General features: G+C 39.6%; 1 protein-coding gene across 1 annotated transcript in view; it reads left to right on the top strand.

Moving 5' to 3' along the window:
• Positions 1–17,320, top strand: part of LOC112110664 (CLIP-associating protein 2) — a 271,547-nt gene that overhangs the window by 221,308 nt on the left and 32,919 nt on the right. The window contains exons 29-31 of the mRNA XM_029914219.1: positions 1,200–1,363; positions 2,185–2,263; positions 7,753–7,896. Coding sequence (XP_029770079.1) covers positions 1,200–1,363; positions 2,185–2,263; positions 7,753–7,896 — 387 coding nt within the window. The remainder of the gene's footprint in view (positions 1–1,199; positions 1,364–2,184; positions 2,264–7,752; positions 7,897–17,320) is intronic.

Here is a 17,320-nt window from a genome sequence, read left to right as displayed (position 1 = left end):
GAAAAAAAAATGCCACCTAGCGGTAAATTTTATATATACATACACTTAAAAAAAAAAAAAAAAAACAACCCAAACCCTAAAATATTTCTTGATCTTAAGGTTGTACTATAAGTTTTGAAATTTGTAAAATAAATAAATAAATAAATAAATAAATAATTGTCATTCACACTTACACATTTGGCACAGTTTGCAATATACAAGTTCACATAGGGTACATCTACACTGGAAAAAAAAATGCAGCAGCAATATTTCTGAGCCCGGGTCAACTGACTTAAGGCTCATAAGGTCTTGGGCTAATGGGGCTAAAAATAGTGTAGATGTTCCCACTCGGTCTGGAGCCCAGGCTCTGAGATCCTGGCTGAGTTTCAGAGACCAGACTCCAGCCCAAGCAGGAACGTCTATGCTGCTATTTTTAGGCTCAGAGAGGGAGCCCCACGAGCCCAAGTCAGTTGGCCTGGGCTCTGAGAATCACTGCCGGGGGAGTGGGAGGCGCTATGCAGCATAAATGTACTTATAGATCATTTTCCTGAATATTTGCTTCCCAACACCACTCTTCCAAAATGTCATAAATAGTAGCTAATATGTTTTTAGAAAGATTAATATTCCATATATTTCCAAAGGACATCATAATCAGAAATGTACTGTAGTTTTTCCTCTGCTAGGAGGACTTTTCCTCTGAATAATTTGTTTCAGAATGCTGCAAGAACAGAGAAGCCTGTTCCATTCTCCAAATCGTCTATGGAAAGGAACAAGCATTCTCTTGATGCAGATCTCCACAGCTCATATTTTAATTAAGCTTTCTGTGGCCTCTTTGCTTTTTTTAAAAAGATAAGCCAATTTTATTGTCTACGTAGAACTGACTTAATTACATAAAGCTTGAAGTGGAAAGAAGTTTAAATTTAAAAAATAAATAAAGTTGTGCCAGCCATCACAGTAAACATTTCTTTACCCAATGATACTGCATGGAATAGCTAATTGTCAAACTTCAGCTGAAGTTGAATAGCAATATTCTCTTGTATCACGGAGACCAATGAAAAGCAAGACAGATTGTTTTCCTGCTTGGCTGCAAATCACTGCCTCTGTCTGCCTTTGATTCCCCTACTGCTTTCTTCATCATTTGTGAGTTCAACACAGGTCAATGTCGTTTCCTTTTCTTCCCCCCCACCCCTCTCTCTTTTTCCCTTCTCTGCCTCCTTTAGGTGTTCAGCATGTTTTTGGAGACCTTGGTCGACTTCATCCAGGTCCATAAAGAAGATCTACAGGATTGGCTGTTTGTGTTGTTGACACAGCTGTTGAAGAAAATGGGTGCTGATTTGCTTGGGTCTGTGCAAGCAAAAGTTCAAAAGGCACTTGATGTCACAAGGTAATACATTGCTGACAAAAATGTGTGTGCAATTTTGATTGGCACCAGAGTATATTCCCACGTTTCTCTCTCACTGTACTGTAAGGATATTGTTCCCAAAACAGAACCTGTGGATGGCTTTAAAATGTAACAAATGTAATAGTAGTGGTTTTCTAAATACCACCTAATTTAAGGAATTCAAATCATCCCTGCTATTTAGAATGCTTAACATTGAAAGATGAATACAGAATCAGTTTTCTAGATTATGAAATGCACATCCTAGCAGGATTGGATTTAATAAGTCACATACCGTTGAGAGATTTCAGAGTGGTAGCGGTGTTAGTCTGTATCAGCAAAAAGAACGAGGAGTACTTGTGGCACCTTAGAGACTAACACATTTATTTAAGCATAAACTTTCATGGGCTAAAACCCACTTCATCGGATGCATGCAGTTCCACTGTATGCATCCGATGAAGTGGGTTTTAGCCCACGAAAGCTTATGCTTACATAAATGTGTTAGTCTCTAAGGTGCCACAAGTACTCCTCGTTCTTTTTACTGTTGAGAGAGTGTTTGTCTTACATGTTAGCACATATAATTGCTTGAAAGTAGTAAGATCGTTTGATATATGTTCTTTCTACATTAGCTGGATGTTTCTGAAAGTATGATATAGCATATCTACCCAGAGATTAAAACAAGTAGGCATATATTGTAGTTTGAAAGGTAGACGAATTTTTGATTAGTTTATAGAGAGAGCCTTTAAATTAGAGCGAGCACCTATACAGTTATTAAATGCATGCCCTATGCAAGTAATGTGTTTTGCCTGATTTTCTTTATTTTTCAGGGAATCTTTTCCAAATGATCTCCAATTCAGTATTTTAATGAGATTCACTGTTGACCAGACCCAGACGCCCAGCTTGAAGGTAAAAATTTACAAGTCTAAATTGCAAATGAAATATTTGTTGATAGAAATTTGCTCTCTCTTACTATTTGGATTTGTATTGCAAAAAAAGGTTTTCACTTGGTGGATTTTGTTTTTATAAACTTTCAGACAGTCAAGCCAGCGCTGCAGGACCAGCTTCGCTCTTTTTGGAGCTCCAAGGTTTTTTGTCTGCATTATTGCCTTTTTTAACCCTATGTAAAAACTTTACAATGTTTGATAATTTTTATTTGTATGCATCCGTCTATGGCTACTAACCTTTGCAAGAAACTTTAAGCATGCAGATATTCAACTTCAAGTGATATACTAGTGTCAGAGCATTTTTTGCAAAAACAGACCTGATAAGACCACACACCAATGAATACAGAAGCAACAAAAATATGGCCGCCTAACACCAAGCTGGTTATGCAAACTCACTCTATCAAGTCTTTTCTCATTTTATGTTTGTGATTTCCCAATCTTCTTTTCTGTATGTAGTTCTGACAATGAAGGTTTTTCCCTAAACTACTTTCATCTTGTAGGTTATGGGCATATTTAAAATTTAAATAATGTTAATATTAACACATGTACCCTAAATTTTCATTCAAAAACATATTACTTTTATGTTTAGTGCATTATTTTATTTGTTAAGCTTTTCTAAAAGTAATGTGTTGCATTATATATGCACGCATTTTCACAGCTTAAGAATATGTTGACATAAAAATTAATTAAATAAATAAATAAATAAATTAAATAAAATTAAAACTGATTTCTCTAGGACATGTACAATTAGAGAAGAGGTTGGCTTTGGTATAAATGCTGTAAATCCTAATAAGATTTACAAATAAGGCAAATTGGGGAAATAACAAGCATATACAAAACTGGAATTTTCTGCTCTATCCTGCACGAAAATTTTTTACACAATTTGGAATGTTATGCAACGTAACAATGCACAAGATTACACTTTTTTTCCTGTACACAGTGGGGCTGAAGTCACATGCAAATACCTCATTTTTTTGTTTTGTTTTTTTCTTTTTGTTTGCAGCACAGTAAAATGTATAATATTACTCACTCTGAGGACAGTTTATACTTTGACTACTATTATTTGTGCTGGTGTATTAAATAGTGGCTACTATCTCATGATGTGATCAGAGTTGTTAAAGAAAACAAATGAAGTAGTAATGAAATCACACAATTTGTTCTGCAACATGTCCTTAAGACAGAGGTTTATTGCAGGAAGATTAATGCGTTGATTGCTGTGAGTTACTTTCTCCATAGAATTCTGATGTAATTACTAAAGCATGATATGCTCCCTTTGGTGAAGCTCATACTGTAGATTTGAAAGAAAGCATGGACTTCTGGTATGAGGATGAGGTCCAAAGAGTGGAATTCCTTAAAGATTGGAGCCAGACCTTAAGACCGAGGAAGCCAAGGCCAAGACCATCCTCCTGATGACAGAGAAGAAAGTTTAAAAAAAAAAATGGATTTATGGAACAGATACTGAGCAGTTATCATAAAGATTCATCAATGTTAGAGAAATATAAGATTTCTGTAATAGAAGTTGGCTAGAGAAGCCATCTCTTTCTTAGAGCTGTGGCTTCAAATTATTGTCTCAATATGTGTAGTTTCAAACAGATTTTTAAAGAATATTTTAAATATTACCTTTTTTGTAAAGTTTGCAGTTAACAGGCAATAATCTTGTCTTCAGAAATCCAAGAATTTATCATACCCCATTCCCTACCCCTCAACTTCTTCCTAAAGCTTACTACTATCACTGAAGAACCAGAGAATATATTTATTAGAAGTAATCAAAAATGTAATATAGTAGTAGTGTTAAGGACTCTACCTACCTGTGTTAGTATTTTGTACTGGTACCCATCCCCATAGTACTTCCCAGGGTTAATTGGATTGGCATAGCAAGATTCCTTTTGAACTTGATGAAGTCCAGCTCTTCCCCTTCTGTGGTTTTCAGAAACTCTTCCTGAAGGGATGGTTATGTACTGGTGAGAGGGAATGGAGTTTGTTGGAAATATCATTCTTGTTATGATGGCATAACTATATCAAAGAGGAAAGTCTTTTAGCATGACCTAATAGTGATCAGATTCTGGATTGCTCATCTCTTCTGGAAATTGTTTTACAGACATATCTCCCTCAGCCAAGAGTGCCTTGACTCTGGCTCACACACACTGTGTCCTGGACTTTGTGTTCTGTGTTTTGTCGAAAAGAGCACAGCTGTCTCCATGGTTCATAGATAGCTATATGGTTGCTAGTGAAGCTGGGACATGACCCATTAATGGCTTTGAAAATTGGAAGCAGGGCCTTGAACTGGCCTCAGAGGTAGACTGGGAGCCAGTGGGGGACCCAGAAAACAGGAATGATGTGCTTCTGCAGACCTAGTCCATGTAGGAGGCAGACAGCCAGGTTTTGCACCAGCTAGCATCTTTGCATTGTTTTCACATTCAGCTTCACATACAATGAATTAAAGGAATACAGTTTGAAGGTGACAGATACATGAAAAATACTGGCCAGATCCATGTCTCGAAGGAAGAAGTGAAGGTTTTTAGCAAATATTACCTGATCTGGGACAGTGATAAGTCATGTAGGACCATTTTGGCAAATGCATCATGCTTATGTAGTAGTTTGAACAGGATTTTAATCAAATAAATAAAATACATGACCAGGAGCTACTCAATGCATTTACCTTTACCTCTAAATAAGTTGTTTTCCCACATTGAAGTTTTGAGAGAGGAACCATTCTAGTATGCTGTTACAGATTTATTACAAGAATAAGAAAACAAATATAAATAAGTGATATGTCACTAACTAATTTACTTCCTATACAGCTCAAGATTACAATTGAAATACAATCAGTAAATCAGTGGAGCACCCATAGGAACATTACTCAAAGAAAAAGTTACTTACCTTATACAGTAACTGGAGTTGTTCAAGATGTTGGTCTTTTGTCCTCAACTAACCGTCATCTTTCCCCTCTGCTTTGGAGTCTTTGCTTTTGCGGGACTTTGTGGTAGAGACGGAACTGATGGTAGCTCGTCTGACACTGCCCTATATACCCTCAATAGAGGGCACGAGGTTAGCTACGGCTCATGTGCAGACTGAATTGGCAGTACCAAAAGTCCCCTGTCAAAGGCTCGTAGGGAGCATGCCTCGCTGAAGTGGAGCACCCATTGAGACAGACATCTCGAACACTCCAGTTACTGTACAAGGTAAGTAACTTATCTCTAATGGTCATCTTTTCTTGTTCTTCAACATAGAAGTTTCCACAGACACCGAAGAATAATGTTCTCTTTCAAAAAAAAAAAACATGAAGAACTAACCTTTTTCAAAATGACTGCCATCTCTTATTGTTCATAATGGAACTGAGATCACAAGCTGCCTTTTAGATGGTTCCTACTTCTACTCACCTGCTATTCAGTACTCCTCCCTGTCTGTAGACAGTTTGACTCTACTTCCATTGGGAATGCTTTTCTTCACAATTTTTAACTGTTGAGTAAACCTTATATCTTGTTCTTAGGAATTTTTGTGTACAGATAGCTGGGTGCCTTTTTGCACCATGTTATCATTGGTTTCTGATTGCAGCATCTGGTTGTAAAGGTATATGTTGTGACAAGATGGCCAGTGTTAGTATGGTGGGTCCTGCGCTTTTCTTGGTGGGGGCTAAGATACCACCCCTTGCCCCTGCTTTTGGGGCACCGAGGGCCCCGCTAGTGGCCTGGGAAGGTGGTAAAGGAGGGAAGAGGGGGAGGGGTCTGGGTTTTCTTCTCACTCTGAGCCCCAGCGCCTCTCAATCCCTGCGGGTTCTTACCCTCTTCCCCCTTGGGTGGGGTACCTTCGGTCCCTAGATGCTGGGGGAGGGAGTCTCCATTCCCTGCTGGGGCAGGGTCTCCCTTACTTCGGTTCTCTGACCTTTCAAGTCTCACAGCACACCTCCAAGCTCCAGACCTCTCTCCTTCCTCCTCCTTCTGACTTCCTGAAGCAGGGGGTTTTATTAGGTTCCTGACAGGGCCTTAATTGACTGCAGGTGCTCCAATTAATCTGTAGCCATCCTCCCTAGTCTCCAGGGAATCACGCCTTAATTAGCCTTGGGTTTATATATTTCCCCTCGAGCACTCTACCACTGCTCCCTGGCCCTCCTATATCACAATATACATTTAAGATATCATTAGCAGATGGACACAGCGATGTTACAAAAATGACACAAAAGGGCCCTTGTGGGGGAGGAAAAATAGTATATGCGCACAATTATACTTGATTGACTTAGAAAGAAGAAGTTTTGTTTTTAGTATGTGTTTTGAAATACACATTTTGCAAAATATAAGTAGTTTTAAGATTTTGATCTCAAAAAGAGAAACTTCTAGCTGCCAGGCTCTCAACAGTATTTTCCATTGACTTATGCATCACAAAGAGCTTCAATCCTTGGGTTACATGTAACTTCAGAGAAGGCAAGACCTAACAGCCAGCATGAGGGGGAAAGAATTAATATGGTTAAATTACATCTAGTTTCATTGCCTGCCACTAACATCTTTGTCACTCAGTGCATTGACACACTTTATTTTTTATATATCTGAAATATTAGGATGACTGAGGGAAGCTTTTAAATGATCCATGTTTATTCAGAACAGTTATCAGTGCAAGCCACAAACACATTTAAAAAAAAATCTCTCCGATTTTATTGTGCATAATCTCAGATCTAGTACCATAGTTAATGGAGACAGAAACAGCTAAAGAGTTAAACCAGATCATCCAAATAATCACCCACCCCATTTCCTTGTCTCATTTATGTCTATTCATAAACACACTGACATTCATTAATGTAATGAATTCCTTCAAAGAAAAGTGTGTGTACTGATTGCCATGTGTATTATTGCTTACTCACTGGCACTGCTTTATTGTAACAGCTCTATTCCCCTTATGGTTTGTTTTTAATAGGAAGATGTTTTACAAAATTTATCCCTTAACAAAGATGTTTAATACTCAGCATAGATTTCTGCTGCTAAAGGGACTGCCAGGGGATTCTGAGTACAAATTATGTACAGTTTACTGGAAGAAGCCAATTACATCTGTATGTATCCTCTCCAATTCATCAGGTGGTGCTCCCTATGCCAAATATAAGCAAACTAAATAGAAAGTGAATGGCTAAATAGTTGCACATGCAGTATGCTAGTTTTTTTATTTAATGTTAGTGAGAATTAAGATGTCTGTTAGTACAGTAGACTCATTTACAGATTATAGATACTATATGAATATTAAACAAAAACATTGACTCCAGGTAATTGATTTTAAAATCAGCTAAAAGACTTCTGATAAAATTGCCAATATTTAATTCACTTTAAAAAGGTATCTCATTTTGTCCCATTATATTAGCCATTCTGGATTATTTGTTCTAAATAAATAGAACCCTGTTTCTTGAGTACACTCACATTTACAGCACACTTTTGTTTTTATCTATTTACCTGACTCTGCTTACCTTTGCAGGTTAAAGTTGCAATTCTTAAATACATAGAGACTCTTGCACAGCAGATGGACCCAGGGGATTTCGTAAATTCAAGTGAAACTAGGCTGGCGGTATCTCGGATCATCACCTGGACAACAGAACCGAAAAGTTCAGATGTTAGGAAGGTATGTCCATTCATGCTAAAATATGTAGTTAGTCTTTCAGGGATTTTCTTCAGTAGTTTTTAAAGCTGAAACTTATTCTGATTGTCCTGTCAGGGTTAGGAAGTATTTGTATGTGGGTTGTTACCATATTCCTAACTAATGCTTTAATAAAAAAAGTCTTAGGGTTTTGTAATTTAAGACAATTTTTCCAACAAAAGAGTCCTACAAAAATTTCTCTGTAGGTTCGTTCTTTAAGGGTATGGAGAACCTACTCCATTTCACAATACACACATTAAATTAAAGCATGCAGTGTCAAAATAGATAAAATAAAGCCTTGTCTAGACTAAGATAAAGCTGTGTTTTTTAAAATATTTGAACTTAAAAGTTATAACTAATACAATTTAAAGCTCTAGACAGTGCAAGTTATATTTTAGCTGGTTGGGATGAACCTATCTTATGGTAAAAGGAATACTATTGTTTAAAATACTTTGTATGACAGTTAAATTTACTTAAGTGGCCTTCTCTAAACAGCTTTAACTAATATTACTCCAACAAGGGCCACCTTCTGTCTCAGTAATAATACATTGATCACAGGAGGGGTGAGTAAGAAACTAAAATTATAGTTCATCTGGTTGGATGTTTGCATCTGGTTTTGCACATTCTTTGTATTTGACAAAAAGATTTAAGGAGTAATTGTTGAGTTGGTGACAATAGGAAGCTGACATTTTAATAAAACTACTACTTTGGCATCAAAGAACTCTTCATACAGAAGCTACTGTTGGTAACATTTGCTGTGTAAAACTAAAATACACATTCTACAGAGATTTTTTTGCAGGAAGTGAGAGGGGGTTATGTTTCCCAGTAAAAAATTGATTAAAAAGAAGAGATTTGGTTTTCACTAACAGATTATTCTGTGTTGTTTATCTTTTGGGGTCACCCCTTTCTTCTTGAGATTTTATGCCAACTTCCCACCACCAGGCTTTAGAGACTTCTCTGACCACTCCTTTGACAGCTTCTCTCTCCCTTAGAACTTGTCACCTCTCTCTCTCTTTTTTTGTCTTTTGCTGGGAAGACATAATCTAATCACATGATTACAATTATCTCTTCTTTGCTGATCATTTGTAGATCTGCCTCTGCTCTCTCTAGCTTTTTCTTCATGGCGGATCTATTACTAACCTACATTAAAATAATTTCTCCTAAACCTGCCCTTTTCTATTCCCATTAGCAACTCCACCATCATCCTTATCCCTCTGGCGCTGACTATCTTAGTATCATTTTTCTAACATAAGTGTGTAAAAGTATACAAATTTACAAAAAGAGCAGATTTCACAAAGTCTGTAAAAAGAAACTTCATTCGTTGTGTGCAAACAATAATTGATGCTGAACTTTAAGAAACTTAGTGTGTTTCTCTGTGAACTGGATCATCATTTAGCAAGAAAATGGAAAGTAACTTTTTTTAAAAGGCAAGTATTGTTGTATTAATGTATAAGTTTGATATTCAATTATGTTCTTAATTTTGGTGTCCTCTTTCAATCATTCTCTCCACTTCTCCCCCCCTTTCCACTTACAGTAACTGTTGAATCCTGTTTTTTCTCAACTGCTCAAAAAAGTCTATTATTCTTTGCTATTCCCATTGTTGATTCTTGTCCAAGGCTTTATCAACTCAACTGAGCTATCCCTACTTGCCTAACTCTAGCCTTATTGTCCATCAATCCATCCAAAACACTGCTCCCAAAATCATATACTTTGCCTGTTGCACCAGCCCTGACCAGACTCTTCTTCAGATCCCTTTTCTTAGCGTTCCTTGTCCTCCCAGATCATGCTGAAACTCCTAGTCCTTTAAGCTACTGAGAACGAGGCGATATTGAAAACGAAGGATGTGAGGGAGTCTAACAAAATGCTGCTACTTACTGGATAATCAGCTGAATTAAACTGCTCATTAAAATAGTGAGGAGGATCTCATCAATCTACTCAGTCATCAAAATGTATAGCAGTATATGGCAAAAAGTTGGTCAAGCAGGTGTTCTCCAGACAAGCCCAATATTTTTTTAACCATTAAGACTTCATTGAAGTTGCTTATCACACACACACCGTTTTTTTTTTTTTAAACTAACTTTATAAAAGGGGAGGGAATCTTTTTAGTAAAAGTTGAGGTATTTGAATCATTTTCTAATTATGTATGATATATGCTGATATCGAGCAGTTGTTTTTAAATGAACTACATGTGAACCCTTTTTGTGTCTGTTACAGTTTTAAATATTTTTTTCAAACATTTTCAGAAATTTATTCTCCTGTAACTTAGTTACGCTATAACACTAGCTAGAGCCCGTTAAGGAACACTAATAATAAATAATAATCGGTTTGAAAACTTAACCCAAACCTATGAGTCCAAGGAATGAAACGTACTAAGCATGTGAAAAATACTTACGCTACCATACCCCCTGTAACTTAAAAGAAATAAAAGTTGTTTTTGTCCTTTGTTTAATTGTAATAGATTGTCAGTCAACTTTCTTATTTATATACACTTTCAAGAGACCTTGACTTTGTAACGCTGATGTTCTTTTAACATAGTTTTTTTTGTGTAACGTATAATAAGAAATGGCATAGAGAAAGTAGATTGGGAGCTTCTGCCCTCTGTCTCTTAACACAAGAATAAGAGGACATTAAATTAAACTAAAAAGTACTAAATTAAAAAAATGCTAAAAGTAAATGCTTTTTCATTCAGCATGTAATAAGACAGTAATACTCATTGCCACAAGATGTTGTTGAGGCCAGATCTTAGAGAGATTCAAAGAGTTTAAAAAGTATGCATTGGATGAATGGACTATAATGTGGATAGAAAGCTGGCTAGATCATCATGCTCAACAGGTAGTGATCAACGGCTCGATGTCTAAGTTGGCAGCAGGTATCAAGCGGAGTGCCCCAAGGGTCGGTCCTGGGGCCAGTTTTGTTCAGCATCTTCATTAATGATCTGGATGATGGGATGGATTGCACCCTCAGCAAGTTCGAGTATGACACTAAACTGCGGGGAGAGGTAGATATGCTTGTGGGTAGGGATAGGGTCCAGAGTGACCTAGACAAATTGGAGGATTGGACCAAAAGAAATCTGATGCGGTTCAACACGGACAAGTGCAGGGTCCTGCACTTAAGACGGAACTATCCTATGCGCTGCTGCAGGCTGGGGACCGATTGGCTAAGCAGAAGTTCTGCAAAAAAGGACCTGGGGATTACAGTGGACGAGAAGCTGGATATGAGTCAGCAGTGTGCCCTTGTTGCCAAGAATGCTAACGGCATATTGGGCTGCATTAGTAGGAGCATTGCCAGCAGATTGAGGGAAGTGATTATTCCCCTCTATTCGGCACTGGTGAGGCCACATCTGGAGTACTGCGTCCAGATTTGGGCCCCCCTCTACAGAAAGGATGTGGACAAATTGGAGAGAGTCCAGCGGAGAGCAAGGGAAATAATTAGGGGGCTGGGACACATGACTTATGAGGAGAGGCTGAGGGAATTGGGCTTATTAGTCTGCAGAAGAGAAGAGTGAGGGGGGATTTGATAGCAGCCTTCAACTTCCTGAAGGGGGGTTCCAAAGAGGATGGAGCTAGGCTGTTCTCAGTGGTGGCAGAGAACAGAACAAGGAGAAATGGTCTCAAGTTGCAGTGTGGGAGGTCTAGGTTGGATATTAAGAAAAACTATTTCACTAGAAGGGTGGTGAAGCACTGGAATGGATTACCGAGGGAGGTGGTGGCATCTCTATCCTTAATGATTTTTAAGGCCTGGCTTGACAAAGCCCTGGCTGGGATGATTTAGTTGGGGTTGGTCCCGCTTTGAGCAGGGGGTTGGACTAGATGACCTCCTGAGGTCTCTTTCACCCCTAATCTTCTATGATTCTATGACTTGGGCATTTATATGGATAACAAGAATATCCAGAATTATTACATTTAATGCTAACACATTTTGGAAGGAATAAAATGGTAGAAAAAGATATTTAAACACTATATTTGGCAAGTATCAGAGGGGTAGCCGTGTTAGTCTGAATCTGTAAAAAGCAACAGAGGGTCCTGTGGCACCTTTAAGACTAACAGAAGTATTGGAGCATAAGCTTTCGTGGGTGAATGCCCACTTCATCAGATGCAAGTAATGGAAATTTCCAGAGGCAGGTATAAATCAGTATGGAGATAACGAGGTTAGTTCAATCAGGGAGGGTGAGGTGCTCTGCTAGCAGTTGAGGTGTCAACACCAAGGGAGGAGAAACTGCTTCTGTAGTTGGATAGCCATTCACAGTCTTTGTTTAATCCTGATCTGATGGTGTCAAATTTGCAAATGAACTGGAGCTCAGCAGTTTCTCTTTGGAGTCTGGTCCTGAAATTTTTTTGTTGTAAGATGGCTACCTTTACATCTGCTATTGTGTAGCCAGGGAGGTTGAAGTGTTCTCCTACAGGTTTTTGTATATTGCCATTCCTGATATCTGACTTGTGTCCATTTATCCTCTTGCGTAGTGACTGTCCAGTTTGGCCAATGTACATAGCAGAGGGGCATTGTTGGCACATGATGGCATATATAACATTGGTGGACGTGCAGGTGAATGAGCCGGTGATGATGTAGCTGATCTGGTTAGGTCCTGTGATGGTGTTGCTGGTGTAGATATGTGGGCAGAGTTGGCACATCATCATCATCTGGACTCATGGGAAGAAGACCCTGGAAGAATTCCACCATGATTTCAACAGCTTCCACCCCACCATCAACCTCAGCCTGGACCAATCTACACGGGAGGTCCACTTCCTAGACACCACAGTACAAATAAGCGATGGCCACGTTAACACCACCCTATACCGAAAACCCACCGACCGCTACGCCTACCTTCATGCCTCCAGCTTCCACCCCGGACACACCACACGATCCATCGTCTACAGCCAAGCGCTGAGGTAGAACCGCATCTGCTCCAACACCTACAAGATCTTCACCAAGCATTCTCAAAACTATGATACCCACACAAGGAAATAAAGAAACAAAATCAACAGAGCCAGATGTGTACCCAGAAGCCTTCTGCTACAAGACAGGCTCAAAAAAAGAAACCAACAGAACTCCACTGGCCATCACCTACAGTCCTCAGCTTAAACCTCTCCAACGCATCATCAGTGATCTACAACCCATCCTGGACAATGATCCCTCGCTTTCACAGACCTTGGGAGGCAGGCCAGTCCTCGCCCACAGACAACCCGCCAACCTTAAGCATATTCTCACCAGCAAGCACGCACCGCACCATAACAACTCTAACTCAGGAACCAACCCATGCAACAAACCTCGATGCCAACTCTGCCCACATATCTACACCAGCAACACCATCACAGGACCTAACCAGATCAGCTACATCATCACCGGCTCATTCACCTGCACGTCCACCAATGTTATATATGCCATCATGTGCCAGCAATGCCCCTCTGCTATGTACATTGGCCAAACTGGACAGTCACTACGCAAGAGGATAAATAGACACAAGTCAGATATCAGGAATGGCAATATACAAAAACCTGTAGGAGAACACTTCAACCTCCCTGGCTACACAATAGCAGATGTAAAGGTAGCCATCTTACAACAAAAAAATTTCAGGACCAGACTCCAAAGAGAAACTGCTGAGCTCCAGTTCATTTGCAAATTTGACACCATCAGATCAGGATTAAACAAAGACTGTGAATGGCTATCCAACTACAGAAGCAGTTTCTCCTCCCTTGGTGTTGACACCTCAACTGCTAGCAGAGCACCTCACCCTCCCTGATTGAACTAACCTCGTTATCTCCATACTGATTTATACCTGCCTCTGGAAATTTCCATTACTTGTGTCTGATGAAGTGGGCGTTCACCCACGAAAGCTTATGCTCCAATACTTCTGTTAGTCTTAAAGGTGCCACAGGACCCTCTGTTATATTTGGCAAGTTTCACTAGTATTTTTCAAAGACTATATTTGCAAGAGTAGTTTGACACACAGTATATTTGTCAAATAAATTATTTGGCAAATACCAGTGAAATGCAAATACAGTACAGTAACTCCTCACTTAAAGTCGTCCCGGTTAATGTTGTATCGTTGTTACGTTGCTGATCCATTAGGGAACATGCTCGTTTAAAGTTGCGCAATGCTCCCTTATAACGTTGTTTGGCAGCCGCCTGCTTTGTCCACTGCTTGCAGGAAGAGCAGCCCGTTGCAACTAGCTGGTGGGGGCTTGGAACCAGGGTGGACCGGCAGCCCAGTGGCGTAGCCAGGTGGAGGGAACGGGGAGCAATAAAAAAAAAAGGCGCCACCAGCTGCGGTGCTTTTACTCACCCGGTGGCACTCTGGGTCTTCGGCGGCGGGCCCTTCACTCGCTCCAGGGTCTTCGGCGGCACTGAAGGTCCCGCTGCCGAAATGCTGCCAAAGACCCGGAGCGCCGCCGGGTGAGTAAAAACAAAGCGCTGCAGCGGGTGCCGTCTTTTTTCTTTATCACTCCCCCGGGTGAGTACAAAGGCTCCAGGAAATTGACAAGGCGCCACTTGTGCTCAGTGGGGGAGCGGCCGCTCCCCCCCTTAGCTACGCTACTGCGACAGCCCCCCATCGGCTCTCCTCTCCCCTAGAGTCCCTGTGCAGCAGCTGCCCAGCAGGCTACCAATTGCCGGCAGTTCAGTTGTCCCCCTCCTCTTCCCTCCCCCCTCCCCCCCCCCAAGTGCTGCTCCTGCCCTCTGCCTTGGAGATGCTCCCGGGAGCCTCCTGCTTGCTGTACAGGGGAGGGGGGAAGAAGGGGACTAATGTCAGGGTGTTCCCCTCCCAACTTCTGTCTCCCCTCCCCTTCCGCTTACCCCTTCTCCATATAGAGCAGGGGGGAGACACAACAGGGCTCAGGACAGAGAGAGGTGGCCGCAGCTGCTATCTCAATTTCCTGATCTTTTTAAAGGCAATGTACTTAGAGTGTGGTGTCAGCATACTTAAAAGGGCAATGCACATCTCTCTCTCTCTCTCCCCGACACACAGGGTGTGTCTCTCTGTCTGCCAGGCTGTCTCCCCTCCCTCCATTTGTGCTGCCTTGTAGAGTGTGAGGCAACGTTAACCCTTGAGGGCTGAGCCGAATGCTAGTTCATCATTTAGCAGTAAGGCATTCCCTGGGAAATATCCCACCCTCCTCCTTCACCACCTCAACCAAGCTTCACAATCATCATTGCTGTATACAGTATTAAATTGTTTGTTCAAAATGTATACTGTGTGTGTGTTTATACATTATAGTTTTTTGTCTGGTGGGGAAAAAAACTTCCCTGGAACCTAATACCCCCCTCCCCATTTACATTAATTCTTATGGGGAAACTGGATTCGCTTAACATTGTTTCACTTAAAGTCGCATTTTTCAGGAACATAACTACACCGTTAAGCAAGGAGTTACTGTAATGTAATCTCCAAGTATTGTTCAGCAAGCCTACTTTTTTCATCACACTTGTTTTGATTCCTGTTTTATTTCCCTTCCTGGTTAAACTTCGCTTTTTCTTATTATAATAGATCATACTGTCTCTAATCTTGAGTTATCTTTATTGTTTACTTTTTTTCCTCCGCAATGGTCTCTCTCCCTTATCTATACTGTGTTCTTTACCTCCTCGTCAGTATTTTTCTTTCACCACTTTTCTTCTGCTTCTCCCTGCAGAATCTTCCTACAGTATTTCTCTGTTCTGACTTCTCATGTTTGAAAATGTCAGACATCTACTAGCCACAAACTAATGCAAAACAGTATGTAAACCAAAATAATGATATGTGCATCAATCTACAGCCAGCCTGAAACAATAGTTGCGAGAGGGTTGTGAATTAGCCCAAATCATTTAAAGGCATAGTTTACTATGAAGCAAAATAATGACGAATTAAACATCAAAATTGATAACTGTTTGTTTGGTGGTCAAAGCATGTAAGAAAAAAAATAGACAATCACATTATGAAAATCTGCTGTGAATGTAGCGCCACCTGAGACACCAAAATAAAACTTCATTTGTGGGCAGACCTTGGGAATCCCATTTTTATTTCCCAATTTGACCCCCAATTATAGGAACATGTTGACACATGCTACTTCTCAAAATCGTCTACAGTTTCCAAATAAAATGTGCATAATTAGAAGCCGCAATACCTCGAGATGCCAGGATTTGAGCCTTATTGTGATGGGCTCTGTACAAGTATAAAATACAGTTCTACCCCAGAAAGCTTAAATTCTAAATCATTTTGAATGATGCCTCGGGATAAGGGCTTAAAATACAACAGAGAAGAGAGAGAAGGTAAGAGTGACAGTAATAACACAAGGTTACATATAAGCTTAGCTACAGGTACAATCTGGGAACTTTAGCGTTCTGGGGGGATTTATGTCTCAACTGGCAAAGAGATCAATTAATCACTTCTAGCCCTGTATTTGTAAGTTTAACCAGTTAGGAGTTGATGAATCTGTCAATTTCCCTTTGGTTTTTATTAACTCAAATTGCATTGAAGTGAAGAGACTAGGACAGAAAGGAGAAAGAGGTTTCAACTTGTAGCCACTCACCAGTGAAGAACAGTTGTTCACAGCAAATTTATGTTTAACATTTTAATATTTTACTTAATTACATTTAAACACAAACATTAATATGTGCTGATGTATGTTTTCAGTGTTAGCTTTCCACTTAATTTAAAGTTGCTACAGTTTGTTACTCTGGAGAGAAAAAGAGAGAAATAAATATCTGAAAGAATTTTCTAAATTACTTGTTTAAATATTTTGGTACTTAAGCAAGTGGTCTATCATTTTTTCAAGCATTAGACACTGGTTCTGTCCAGTGCACGGCAGACTTTGTTGGTGAGCTGCTAGATATAAGTGGTTAATCTGGAATCAGTTTCATTCCAGAATGAAAGTATTAAATAAGTCTGTGTAATTCAACAATATCCTGTCTTTCATTGATACGTGACTGGTCTCTTGCCACACTGACAAACCTTTTGGCCTCTCACTGACTAAATTGTGTAAATGATACTAAATCAGCTAAAAAAGTTAGCTAACAAATACACTGCATAACTAATTACATTCTACTGTCATTAAAGAGCTGTGCTTTTGATACAAGTCAAGGAAAACAATTTTAAAACACCAGTTTAAAAACAAGTATTTACCCCATAAAGGCGGGGAGGATCTATAAATTGTCTAACAAATAAAAACTTAACATCAGAAAAATTATGCAGCAAGCCAGAAGCTCTAATATTAATACTTCAAATTTTACTTTTCATCTTCAAAGTGTTTTGCAGTCTGCTAAATTAATTCTTAAGACATTTACCTCACAAGGTTATTGTTCATATTTTATAGATAAGGGAAACTGAAGAAGAAAGAGGTTAAATGACTCCCCATGTGATCTTGGGGGAGTTGGTATAAGTTAAAGACCTATGATCAGACCGCAGAATTATGCCTACTGTTCTCCAGCTTAACAAATCTATTTG

Source organism: Terrapene carolina, unplaced genomic scaffold (genome assembly GCF_002925995.2).
Source record: "Terrapene carolina triunguis isolate 2854851 unplaced genomic scaffold, T_m_triunguis-2.0 Scaffold33723, whole genome shotgun sequence".
NCBI classification, from domain to species: Eukaryota; Metazoa; Chordata; order Testudines; family Emydidae; genus Terrapene; species Terrapene triunguis.
This window is presented reverse-complemented; position numbering and strand designations above follow the sequence as displayed.